Genomic DNA, 14,063 nt, shown 5'->3' with positions numbered 1-14,063 from the left:
ACAGGAAACACTTTATTCCCATCAACCCTGTGAAACAATATACACATGAGCAACACTCTAGGCCAGTAGCAAATTAAGAGCTGGTTACATAAATTACCTTTTAATTTGACTCCATGAACCCTACAACTGAACAAATAAAACTGACTTGGGGGGGAGTTTCTTTTGCTATACACAAAAGCTTCTTTTCTCCTAAGTACAAAAACTTCTCACTGTATCCACAGGGGCTAGAGAGAAGCTGAAGAAGAAGCTAAAACAAAGAACATTTATTCAGCAGTGAAGGGCTCTAGAGGGACGTGTGCCTAAAGGGAGGGGAACTGTGAGGAGAGAGCACTTTGAGTTTGAGGGAGGGAGAAACGGGATCTCAGAAGATGCTACCCCTAAAAAAACCCCAAAACTTTAAAATAAGCTCTGCGTAGCGAGCAAGCTCAAGTTGCTTGAAGGAGTAAATGTAATGCAGGCTTTGCTTATTTAGCTCAGGTCATTCTTTAACAGTATCACTCCCCACAGAAACCTCAGTTCAACGTTTTGGCGTTTGGTGTTTTCTGCAGTGCCTTGCTCCTTCTCTAAAGAACAATTACACACCACACTAAGCCTATGCCATTTTCACTTGACTTGTAGAACAATCTTCCAAAATTCCAAGTTCCAAGGCGCTGTAGAACACCTCAGAAGATACTAAGTTCCTGGATGCTGTTAGAAGATCTCTGAAGGTGGGCAGTTCCAGGGCACTCCGTAATGTTGCAGAACTAGGTTCCTGGCCCAGAGAGTGCACTAGAATGTTCCAGAAGATTCTGAGTTCCTGGTGCTCTAGAACATTACATTTACACTACATTACATATGCAGTTCTAAGTTAATCTAAAACACTTCAGAAGGTTTGAATCATTTCACCCATTCTTTACTGTAATAAAAGACCTTGGTGATGGGGGATGAAGGGGAATTCACAGAAAGATAATACAGAATGCAAAACAAGTTAGACTACTTGTATGAAAAAATAAAGACAAATTTAAAATTCTCAGACTCATGGGCCTCATTGGCTGGGTCCTTCTGTGCTGCTCTTTGGCCTTCTGACTTAATGGGCCAGACCCCATTTTCAAGGTCCTTCTATTTTTCTGCTCTCATGGGCCCCATGTGCCTCACTCTGCCTGTGTTCAGGGTCCTATATATCTCTCCTTCTTTCTTTCCCTCTGCCTTTCAAGGTTGTGTGAATATGTGTAGGAGTGCTCAATTTTTCAGATCTGGATATACACCCGGGTCACTTTTTCTGCTTTCAGAGCCCCACCTCTCTCTCTCTCCTTTACCCCCTTTCCACAAGCTCTTATTGGTATGTCTATACTATGGCTAAGAGCGAGCCTCTCAGCCCGGGTAGGCAAACTCATGCTAGTGGCACTCTAAGAAGTGTGTTAAAAATAGAAATGTTGACATTGTAGCTTGGGTAGCAGCTTGGACTCTCAAGCCTAGAGGGACAGGTAGGCTTCAGATCCCAAGCTCCAGCCTGAGCTGCAAGGTCCACACTGTTATTTTTAGCATGCTAGCTTGAGCCCCACTAGTGCAAATCTCCCAGCTCCAATGTAGACATACCCTTTGTGTCTTGGGGGCAGCATAGTTCTCTCTTCCTCACTCAATTTATTTTCTCAGCCTCTCATTCTCTGCTTCTGGGGCCCACTCATCCACCTCTCTCTCTCTCTCACTCACTGTGTCTAAGGCCCATCTCTGCCTTCCTAAATGTGCCTGTGTATAAATACATTATTTTCTTTTTTACACAATTACAAAGCACAACATTTATACATAATTATTGTTTTTAAAAAAATCTATGTAAAACCTCTCAGGAACAAAAGTTCAGGAAATAAAACCTTATAAAAATACACGATTTGTTTAATTCTACTTCAAAATATACTATATACATCTGGATCTATAAACTTATTCCTTTCTCCAAAAACACATAGAATAAAATCATTGCCAGTATAATGTCCACCACTTCATTTATCAACCCCATCAAGTGCCACACTGTAAACTGTCCTGAAGGCTACTGGGCCTCCTTCACTGGAGTTCTAGAAGGTCCCGGAGGGATTTTATTGCATGTTGTGGTTGGCTGGAAGCATGATCCTCTAGGCTGTGTCCCATCTCTTTGTACAGGCTTTTAGCAAGCTTGCAGACCACAGTCCTGACATTCCCGCTCCTACCAGGTAACACCCCATTTCCGATCATGTTGTTCAGGAAATACCAGAGAACAGGCAGGGTGTGACGTTCCACAGCCTGGGGTTTCCGAGGGTATACAGAAGCTACAAGCGCTGCAGGACAGAAAATAAAGCATCTTAACAATCAAGGTGGAAGCCCATCTTTATTTTTAGTTCCTCAAATCTATTTCTGAGTGTTGTCTGGAATCTGAATGCAAACGGTACAATTCTCTATAAGCAAACTGAAATGATATTATCCATTAAATAGAACTATTGACCTCAAATTACCTTAATTTCTCCAAATCGGAGGCCTCATTCTTAACATGACAGCCCTAAAGAAGTAATTAATATAATTCTTGTAAACTGTTGGACTGATGAACCTTTGATAACATATGATAGAAGTGTCAAATTTCTATTTCCAGTAATCAGCTGTCTAAAATAGCTGTACCAAACTTCAAGATTAGAGTTTAAAAGGGCACTTGTATGGTTGAACTCCAATAAGAGACACTGTTGACCTTTTGGTGAACTCTGATGAAAAAAACAAAGGTCTAATTTGGGGTTTCCTTGTGCTCAGTTGCCCATATTGAATGTCTGTTCTAAACTTCAAAATTCTAGCCCACAGGGGACTAAAATCTGATCAGAAAGATGGATGATCTATTGGTGCTTCTGATGGGAAGGTCTAATTTGAGATTTTTCTTGTACTTAGTGACTCAATGAATGACTGTTCCAAATTTCAAGATGTTTAGCTATCTAAGGTACTTATATAGCCACCATGATCACAGTGTCTGGGTGCCTGATAATCTTTAATAGGTTTATCCCCACAACACACCTGTGATGTAGGAAAGTACTATTATATCCATTTTACAGAGAGGAAACTGAGGCACAGATAGAGCATAAGTGACTTGCCCCAGATCACACAGAAAGGCTGTAGTGGAACAGGGAATTAAATCCAGGTCTTCCAAATGCAAGAATAAAGCCCTAACCACTAGACAATTTTCTTTTAACCCTTCCTGAGATGAGATTTCAATTCACTTTCCGAATTGGATAGATGGCAACATTAAAAACAAACAAAAACCTGACACTACCTGGCATCTTTGCTGGCAGTTTCCACAGAGAGGCTAAGAACTGATATGGCCTGGAGACTGAATTCTCATCAGTCTGATAGAGGTAAATTGAGGCACATTATCTGATGATAGTGTGAGGGAAGCATACGTTGCTATTCTCTGGTTAAAGCAATTTCATATTCCCAGCATCATAAGTCTGGCACCTTTCACCAGCATTAAATTCACTTTTTAAAAAAATCAGCCTTAAATAATACTTAAACAACTGTAATAAATCAGCAAAGGGTTACTGTCCCTCATTAAACAAGAGAGATAATTAGAGCACAGATGCTATTAAATATAGTGGCCACCATGGAGTTTAGAAAAGAGAGCTGCCTATTCCCAATAAATCCCAGAGGGGACATCTGCTCTTTCTAAACTGGCCCCAATTTATATTTAAATGCTTTATTTACAAAAAGAGATTAAATTGCTGTAGAATTCAATTCTGTGTGTAGAGAGATTTACTTTATGCAAGTTACCTTTAAAGGCCCTGTTAGGTTTGCCATGGATATGGATGCCCTTAAGAGAGTTGTAATGAACAAGCAAACCGTATTAAACCTTGGATTAAAAGAAGCTGGAATAATTAACAGTAGATTTAGCCCTAATTAAAGCAAGGCTATAATTAGGCAGCTTTCAGTGTATGTTGAGAAGATCAATTTTGCCATTTCTTGGCTGCCACTGGACATAAGCTGTGATTATACGTCAAGAAATAGCAGCATTTTTAGCTTGTAGGATTCAGCTGATGTGGAAATAAACTATATTTACACACACTGAAATAATGGAAATGCAATGTCATGCTTCTGGGTAGAAGCAGATAGCCTGCAGGGTCAGGAAGGAATTGCCTGCTCACACCTCCAGCAAGGTACATCCCTGCAACAACCATTATTCACATGAACAGTCTGCACTCATGCTGGTAGTCCCAACTTTTGTGGGATCCAGCCCAAAATGTTTGCCACAAGAGAACTCCTCCCCCAGAGCTCTTTGTGAGAAAGGCAAAACAGACCCTGAGAATAGCAAAATATCAGTGACTACAAAATGTTCCATAGCTGGGTGTGGGTGTTCATAGGCTGTCAGGGATAGACATTTGCCTAAGGAAGCAGCACCTGTGGGCCTAGCTGTGATCTGACACTGCCGCCCTTTTGAAAACATTCAGGAGACAGCCAGAATATTTTTTACTTTCTCTTTCTTAGGAGAGAATTTTAAGACCTCCCATCAATGATTCATAACTAGACTCTGAAAGCCCAATTCTCCACTGCCTTGCATCTTGTACAGTCATTTACACCTGGGCAAAGCGTATGTAATACATGACCAGATCAGAGCAGAAGCATTTTACAAGCACTTTACACAGGTGTAATTGACTGCACAGGAACAGACCCAGTGCCTCCTGCTGTTCCACGGGCTATAGCTTTGTTAATGCATAGGGATTTCCTCACATCAGTCATTTCCCAAGAGTCTTTCTTAAATTTAATCCAAATGAACCATGAAAAGTCCAGTTCAGCTGAGCGGTTTGTTACCTGACAGGTGTTCTGTGATGTCCTGCATGGCTCGACCACTGATGAAATGCACTCTGCTGGCAAATGCTTGTAAAAGCAATGCATTATCTGAAAGGGACAGAAAGACATTCATGATTCTTGCTTCTGCGATTGTAAACAAAGAAAATATTTGCACCTTCTAAAATACAGCAAATTTAAGAGAATATGGGGTACATTTAATCTTCTCTTGATGTTAACGTGGGTTGGTTTCAAATTCAGAACAAAAGATCCTGATCCCACATCAGCATGCGTGAAATTCACCAACGTGTAAAGTGCTAGCACAAGTCCAACACCCTACAGCTAAATCAGTCTCCCACAGTTTAAATGGGATGTAAGCGGCACATAGGCCTCGTGTTGTATTTCTGCAGAGAGGTAACTTTTACACTCAGTGAACATCTGGGCAAATTTAAAATCAGTTCCTCCTTTACTTACCTGCCAAGAGCTCAGCACAAGATTCTGGGTTGTCTCAGCAAGAACAAATTATCTGATCACCACCAACATCTGCAACTGTCTTAGGTGCTTGTGATATCAAGAGCCATTGCAGAAAAAAAGACCCCAAAACTCAGATCTTGGCAGGAAGGTTAAAAAAACTGATATCCCAATATTTGGTTGTCAAATGTGTTTTTAATTCTTTATCCACAGCTTGTGATTGATTTAGAATCCTGGCTGTTGTTTTAAAACTATTGCACAAAGTGACCTACAATAGTTAGTTCTGCCAAGCTAGGCAGAATTGTTTTTGAATGGTAGTATTTGGATGAACTACCTCCATGGAATATCTAGATGCCATAGAAAGTGAGGGTGATAGGTCGGTAGGTAACATGCTTCCTTCTGTATCAGCACTGAGTAGGGCGACCAGACATCAAGTGTGAAAAATTGGGATGGGGGTGGGGGGGGGGGGTAATAGGAGCTTATTTAAGAAAAAGACCCCAAAATCGGGACTGTCCCTATAAAATCAGGACATCTGGTCACCCTAGCACTGAATAGAGTGACCAGATGTCCCAATTTTATAGAGATAGACCTGATTTTTTGGGGCCTTGTCTTATATAGGTGCCTATTACTCCCCACCCCTTCCCGATTTTTCACACTTGCTGTCTGGCCACCCTACACTGAGCCAAAGCCCCAACACAGTTTTAAGGGGCACAGTATTGTTATAGGTGCCATCTGTTGTATGAGACATAACACCAAGGTCATTAATGATCAAATAGTACTTTTTGCAAGCAGACAGTTGGGGTATTTGGCACTGGAGCTCTGGCTAAATTCCAACACTGGTAATTATATTCTGTCCATCAAAAATTCCAAATAGATGCTTCACTTCCAGCCCTAAACTGTTGTGTGGTATTGATATGTGCTGTTAAATAGTTGCGGCGTTCCACTCAGAGATGTCTACATGTCAGTTGCTGCTTTGAAACAATTGCTTTGAAATCCTGATATGAAAGGTGTTATAGCATTGCAAAATATTAGTTATTAGTATTGATCTCAATAAAGCTTTTCTATTCACCATTAAAACTATTGTTGGGACTCCTTCATTTTGTAAGGTGCTCAGTATACAGGCAATGCTCTCTTTTGAATTAAAAATTTGGAACAGGCTGTATATTTTGAAGCAGTGCAAGCTTGCAAGAGTCAACAACCAATATATACAAGCTTTACCTCAGAACTGTCTGCAGCACAGGGCACCTTTAAATGGAGGCTGGGAGTGAGAAAGCAATGCAGTAGGTGATGCTATTTTCAGTAACTCAGCTTTGACTCTGTCCAATAAATACTAGATTGGTTTACTGGTCACAAGACCAGCAGCTAAGTATTAGCCACAGTAGTAAACACAATGAGATGAATCCTTTGCATTCTCATGTCATTTTCAGTACAGCAGTGCCCGCCTCCTTAGAAGGAATCTCCCTTGGAGACCTGATGTTATATCATTAACACGATGCTAATTAGTACTCTTTGGTATAATGAGGAGTCCTTCCATGTGATTTACCCTGGCAGAAGGGCTCGAGGTGCTGTATAAAGCATAGTAAAAATGACTTAAAACGCATTTACAAATATAAAAGCCTCCCTGTAAAAGCTTAACAAGTAAAACCAGCCAAGGGGGTTAAAAAAAAATCATAGGTATATACTGGACTTGCCACACCAGATCAGACCAGTGGTCCATCTAGAATGAGGTTTTCAAAGGCACAGAGAAGAGTTAGGCTCCCAACTCCCATTGACCTCCTATTGGAATTAGTCACCTGTCATTTGTGCCTTTGAAATTCTCCCCCAGTCCAATGTCCTGTAACAAAGTGAAATAAGCCCAAATCAATGTTAGACACTCAAACCGATTTAAGTGTCCACACCGAGGAATTTTCCCAGTTTGACTCCGTCGGTTTAGAACACAATTTAGTTAAATCAGGGCATTTTGGTGTGTAGAAAGGCCCTCAGTTGCCCATCTGTAAAATGGAGATAATGATACTTCCTTTCTCTCACCGTTTGTCTATCTTGTCTATTTATACTGTAAGCTTTTTGGGACAGAGACTGTCTCTAGCTATGTTTGCACAGCACCTAATACAACGGGTCCCTGAGTTCATCTGGAGCATATCGAAGCACTATCGGAATGCATGTATAAGGAAAAACAGTCTCTGTTGGTTATAGGACAAAGTGAGGATCAATTTAAAAAAACCCAAACACATACAAAAATCCTCTGGAATAGAAAGGTTTAAAGTGTTTTAAAAGTGGGGAGAGATGGATGCCAGGGAAGATCGAATTCCATTTTCTAGGCCCCATCACCATAAAGGCCTGATTAGCCCCCAACCTATCATGCTGGGTCCATTAAATGGTGATGGATATTGTGTTCTGTTCACTGATAATGGACAGAAAAAGATACAGGACCATTTATGGCCTTCAGACAAAAACTGGGGACTCTCCAAGCTAGATGTCAAAGTAAAGGTAGATAAATGATGCTGGGGATTATTCAGAGCCAATTCAGTTTGTTTCCAGGTGGATTTTTGGTCTCAAGAGCAATGATTTTACAATAGGCAACTGAGCAATTTTGTAAGCACTTTGCATTGCTGCCGGGATCATCAAAGGTGATAGATGGGAAAATCCTGTCTAAAATTCATATTTTGATGCCTGTGAACAACCAGAGTTTCCCAACCGCATCTAGGGTCTAAAATATAGGAGTTGGCAGAATGATTGGGGCATGCACACAACTTACCTCCTGTAGGCTAGGAAAGTTGTAAGGCCTTGTCAGGCATGATTTTTTAACTGTGAAGATGACAATATTTAAAGACAAGGGGCCTGATTCACCCTACAGGATTTGCCACTACAATCCCACTTAGGGCTGTTGATTAATTGCAGTTAACTTACACGATTAACTAAAAAAAATTAATAGCAATTGAAAATATTAATCACAATTAATCACTGTTTTAATTGCCCTGTTAAACACTAGAATACCAATTGAAATGTATTAATATTTTGGATGTTTTTCTACATTTTCATATGTCTTGTATACTGTGTTGTAATTGAAATCAAAATGTATATTATTTTTTATTACAAATACTTGCACTGTAAAAATGATAAACAAAAAACATTTTTCAATTCAACTCATACAAATACTGTAGTGCAATCTCTTTGTCATGAAAGTGAAACCTACAAATGTAGATTTTTTTTGTTACATAATTGCACTCAAGAAACAAAACAATGTAAAACTTTTGAGCCTACAAGTCCATTCAGTCCTACTTCTTGTTCAGCCAATTGCTAAGATAAACAAGTTTGTTTACATTTACAGGTGATAATACTGCTCGTTTCTTGTTTACAATGTCACCTGAAAGTGAGAACAGGCATTTGCTTGGCACTTTTGTAGCTGGCACTTAAAGGTATTTAGGTGACAGCTATATTAAACATTCGTATGCCCCTCATGCTTCGGCCACCATTCCAGAGGATGTTTCCATGCTAATGATGCTCGTTAAAAAATAATGCATTAAATTAAATTTTTGACTGAACTCCTTGGGAGAGAATTATATGTCCCCTGCTCTGTTATACCTGCATTCTGCCATATATTTCATGTTATAGCAGTCTCGGATTATGATCCAGTACATGTTGTTCATTTTAAGAACACTTTCACTGCAGATTTCACAAAATGCAAAGAAGGTACCAATATGAGATTTCTAAAGATAGCTCCAGCATTCAACCCAAGGTTTAAGACTCTGAAGTGCCTTCCAATATCTGAAAGGGATGAGGTGTGGAGCATGCTTTCAGAAGTCTTAAAAGACCAACACTCTGATGCAGAAACTACGGAACCTGAACCACTAAAAAAAGAAAATCAACCTTCTGCTGGTGGCATCTGACTCAGATGATGAAAATGAACATGTGTCGGCCCACACTGCTTTGGATTGTTATAGAGCAGAACCCATCATCAGCATGGACGCATGTACCCCGGAATGGTGGTTGAAGCATGAAGTGACATATGAATCTTTAGCACATCTGGCATGTAAATATCTTGCGACGCTGGCTACAACAGTGCCATGTGAACGCCTGTTCTCGCTTTCAGGTGACATGGTAAACAAGAAGCGGGCAGCATTATCTTCTGCAAATGTAAACAAACTTCTTTGTCTGAGCGACTGGCTGAACAAGAAGTAGGACTGAGTGGAGTTGCAGGCTCTAAAATTTTACATTGTTTTATTTTTGAATGCAGGTTTTTTTGTACATAATTCTAAATTTGTAAGTTCAATTTTTATGATAAAGAGATTGCGCTACTGTGCTTGTATTAGGTGAACTGAAAAATACTATTTCTTTTGGTTTTTTTACAATGCAAATACTTGTAATTAAAAATATATATAAAGTGAGTATTGTACACTTTGTATTCTGTGTTGTATTTGAAATCAATATATTTTCAAATGTATTCAAATGTAAATTAAAAAAATTAATCACAATTAATTTTTTTAATTGTTTGACAGCCCTAATCCCAATCAAAACTCAGATCCTTGTATTTTGGGTGTATAAGATTCAGTTCTGGATCTGAATTTTGCAAATAGCTCATATCTTTATGATGGGCAGAACTGAAACCCTGAATCTAAAATACTAAAAACTTTGCAGCTTGAACCCATCTCTAGTTGAAACTTACATGAACATGGACAAACGTGTTTTGCACAGCTCCAGTACTGACACTTGCCAGTGCTTACAGATTATAGTGTTGCATTTAAGACGTAGCCTGGGGTGGGGGGGAGAGGAGAAGCTCCTAGAGACAACATGCTTAAACCTGACACCCAAGACCAACAGGGATCATGGCTGCTGGATACCGCAATACAAGGGTGAGGTATATGCTCACCTCAATTCTGCTGGCTGGTGTGGAGAGGGGGTCTAGGTCCACCACCTACTGTGGAGAACCCACAACAGAGTGGTGCTGACCTCACACAATTCTCTCTGCTTTACACTCAGATACAATCTTGTCCTTATGGTTTAAAAACAATTTCCATGCACAAAGGAACAGTGACAGGCAAGCAGTGAGCAAATCCTAATAGCTATACAAGAGCTCTGGATCACTGGTGCAAAGAGAGTTCATAATTCCATTCTAAGGCCTGCCTCTTGAACACGCTAAATATTTCAGGCATATTCACCCAGTGCAGTATTTCTATAGCTGAAATAAATCTGTATGGCAAGGGAATTTACAACAGGCCTTGGTTATGTAGTTATTGGCAATAGTAATCTCGCCCTATACAGAACAACATTTGGAACAAGCCATTATTTAGGTCTGGATTTATACTTGTTTGTTTTAGTAAGGAACTTGGCAAATCATAAATTTCAGTTAAAAAAAAGAAGAGCACGGGTAGAAGATATTTATGAACTGAAGAGAGGAGAAGGAACCAGTCAAGGCCCATAATTTAGGGCTTCCTAGGAGGCAGTGCAGCAGAATCTCTGCTGGGTCAAGGTCCCCTTCACATCAACATCAAAGCAACTTTCCTGGGAAGCCAAGATGGGCCAGAAACCACCTCAAAATCCATGCACCCCTTTGTCCCTACACTCTAGGGATGTTCACTACTAGGTTTTACTGCTCAGCCCCATCCTTATAACAAACCAAACTAAGAGTCCAGATCCAATTAATTCTAACATGTTGGGGAAATTTGGATGCAGATTCAAGCTTTGCCACTCTGACCTCTTTCTTCTAGGAAGCTGGTGACTAAATACCTTTGAGGATCTGTGCCTAAGGGCCTCATTTCTAGAGGAGCTGAGCACCCATAACTCCAGTTGAAGTCAATGGAAAATATGGGTGCTCAGCACCTCTGAACATCACGTAGTGAATGATTTGCAAATCTAGCATCTTCATAAGACTGCAGTATTTTGTGTGGAACTCATAGCTCACTCAAACTGCAGTCCACCATGGTGTGAAAATGAGTTCTGTACAGGGTATAAGACCGTGCCACTGCAGAAGGAAAACAGCTTTATTTTTAATGTATAAAACTCTTAGTGACCCTCATTACAAGGGGCATCCCGCATTTCAGACCCAAGCTCGTCTCTTATCACACACACATCTGCTCTGATCTCATATTTTATTTATTTTCATGCAAGAATTTAGTGCTGGTAATAAAATGCCAGACTGACAAACCTGGAGACTGAAAGCTTCTGTTGACAGAACAGGCACAACAAAAACAGTGCTAGCACAAACTTCACCCCACCCCATCTCCATTCACTGGCAAGGTGTCTCAACCCTAACCCAGACGGTTGAGAGGGTAATTCAGTCCCTTTGGCCCATTCAGTCTATGAGGGGTACTCTTATCATTGTAGTAAATCCTCCTCCTTGAGAGAGGGTAGCTCAAGTCAAAGGAAGAACTCTTCTGTTGACCTAGCGCTGTCTACATGGGGATTTAGGTCTGCTTAACTACAGGCAGGTCTACTCAACACTTGAAAAGATCCACCTCCATAACAGGCAATAGCTTTGTCAGCAGGAGAAACTCTGTCAACCTAGCACTGTCTACACCGGGGGTTAGGTCAGTATAACTGCGTTGCTCAGGGGTGTGGATTTTTCACATCCCTGAGTGACATAGCTGGGCCGATATAATTTTCTAGTGTACACCAGCTCTCAGTCTTAACCCTCCCTAATGAAATTACCAGCAGCGAAGCCAAATGTGATGTAAACACCTATCCACTGGCAAATGGGTTAGACTGGTCAAATCAGTCCACACAGACAATCAGGCAGCCATCTGACAATAACAACTTTCACTCACTATTGACTCAGGCTTGACTTGAACTAGTATCCTAGAGGCAAAAACTCCATATCCCATCCCCAACAGATATCCAGACCTCCATGCTCACTTTTATTGTTGTGAATAATTAATATCAGGAAACACTGACTTATAAAACCGAGATGAGAGAAAATATTGGCTGAGAGGGTGAAAAATTAATCTCACAGCATTTTAAAACATTGTTCCATATTACTATTTTTCCTTTTGTTCCTCCTTCATTTTGGGTTTTCATCCCAAAATTAGGACCACGGCGGATTGAGATCTGAGGAGGGTGGGAGACAGCATGAGATGGATGTTTGTGTTTGTATGAGATGTACATACTGGCTGCGCATCTGAGATCAGTTGTGAGAGGCAGAGTGCAAGAGAATGAGTCCCAATGCATGGCCCAAAAACTCAACACTCAGAGGTTAATATGTAGAACAACAATGACACCAATTTACATGTATATAGGGTGAGGTCTTATTCGTGTATAGGGATCTCACGGCACTTTCCAAAGTTATGGGGCACGGTGTGGCTTTAAGAGTGCTGTAAGGGGCAGTGTGGAGGTGCACCACCCCAGCAGGAGCACCTGGAGGAAATGAAAGTGAGGCAGGTGCAATACCGCTGGAAAAGCTAGGGCAACTTCAGAAGTTGCAAAGTACACTGCATCCCGTGCAATGGGCCAGCTTAACTAACTGGTGGGGAAGGGGCTTATGTCATGGCCTCATGTCCTGCCCATCCCATTTTGGGTTTCTAGCACTCCTGATTATACTAGAGACCCCTGGTCTTTGCACTTGAAGAGGGGGCTTGTGCTTGGTCCCTGTACAGGTGCACAAAAGAGGGGCTGAAGTGCCTTCAGCCCCACCCCACTCTTGTACACACATGCAGGACAAGGCACAATCTGTGCCAGGCATCCATCACCTGATCTCTGTGTACTGCACTGGCTTGCTTCAAAATACAGTAACATGTCAAACTCAAGATCTCAGTCCTGATCTTTAACTCAATGGTTTGGGCCTAGGATACCTTAAAAGAGCATATAAAATTCTGGGAGGACCCCCCCACTCCAGGACTCCCATCCTCAGGTACAGCTGAACTGTCCACTGCAAGGGTAAAGCTCACCAGTACAGAGGACAGAACTTTCCCAGGGGCTGCTCCAAGACAGTGGAACAAAGTCCTGCAGAAACTAAGAATCACCACAAACCACACCACCTTCCACTCCAAGCACAAGGCATACTTCTCTGATCTTGCCTGAGGTAATATAGACATAGCACAGCAGACATGTAATATATTACATGAAATAAAAATAAAAATCCCTACACAATTTCTCACTGGGGAGAAGGAAAGAACCAGACATGATAGATGTTAGTCGTATCACTTCATGCACTTCTGGAAAGAGCTCAGATGTTATGATTGTGAGTGTGGTTTATGGTTGTGAGCGTATTTATGTTAAGAACATAAACGGAAGAGAAAAGAATCACTGAAATGCAGCCAGACACATGTTTCTGGTGAAAAACAGCATCCATCTACAGAGCCATTTAGAAGAATTCAGGACACTTAAGCTGCTAGGCTAAGGGACAGCCCTACAGCCGCTGGGCATTCCCTCAAACCAGAGTGGAGTTCATCAGCCAAGTGAGGTAATTAAGGGACTACTTTGAAATTTTTGATCTGAGGTTCAGAAGTGGCTTACTGACTCCAAGATGGAGCAACAGCAATTGTGCAGGTATCACACAATGGGATACCCACGGTAGGAACAGGAAGAAGTAAATATTACCTAGATTAGCGATCATTGTGTCCAACACCTTCACTGCTGCAGTATAAATCCCAGAATTCTTAGAGTTCAAGTTATCCGTGACAACCGTCACCATGGAGACCATGACTGGGTGTAAGCCATCTTTGAGGATAGGGATCATGGTGGCAGCTGACTCTAGCGCATGCTGGTTCACTTTCTTGTTAGAGTCCTGAAGTCTCAGGGAAAAAGCATCAAAAATCTGCTCAAAAATAAAAAAGCAAAATCAGGATGTACAGCACTGTTGGGGCTGGCAGGGAATGTAGAAACAGAGGCTTCCAGCAAGC

General features: G+C 41.1%; 1 protein-coding gene across 1 annotated transcript in view; it reads right to left on the bottom strand.

The window, feature by feature from the left end:
- Nucleotides 1-14,063, bottom strand: part of TOGARAM2 (TOG array regulator of axonemal microtubules 2) — a 47,487-nt gene continuing 33,424 nt past the window's right edge. Inside the window, exons 17-19 of the mRNA XM_038396471.2 lie at nt 13,762-13,978; nt 4,786-4,872; nt 1-2,285 (exon numbers count right to left, since the gene is read on the bottom strand). Coding sequence (XP_038252399.1) covers nt 2,035-2,285; nt 4,786-4,872; nt 13,762-13,978 — 555 coding nt within the window. The 3' untranslated portion in view covers nt 1-2,034. The remainder of the gene's footprint in view (nt 2,286-4,785; nt 4,873-13,761; nt 13,979-14,063) is intronic.

Source organism: Dermochelys coriacea, chromosome 3, assembly GCF_009764565.3.
Source record: "Dermochelys coriacea isolate rDerCor1 chromosome 3, rDerCor1.pri.v4, whole genome shotgun sequence".
Classification (NCBI taxonomy): Eukaryota; Metazoa; Chordata; order Testudines; family Dermochelyidae; genus Dermochelys; species Dermochelys coriacea.
The sequence above is the reverse complement of the archived record's forward strand: the minus strand, read 5'-3'. Positions and strand labels throughout refer to the sequence as shown.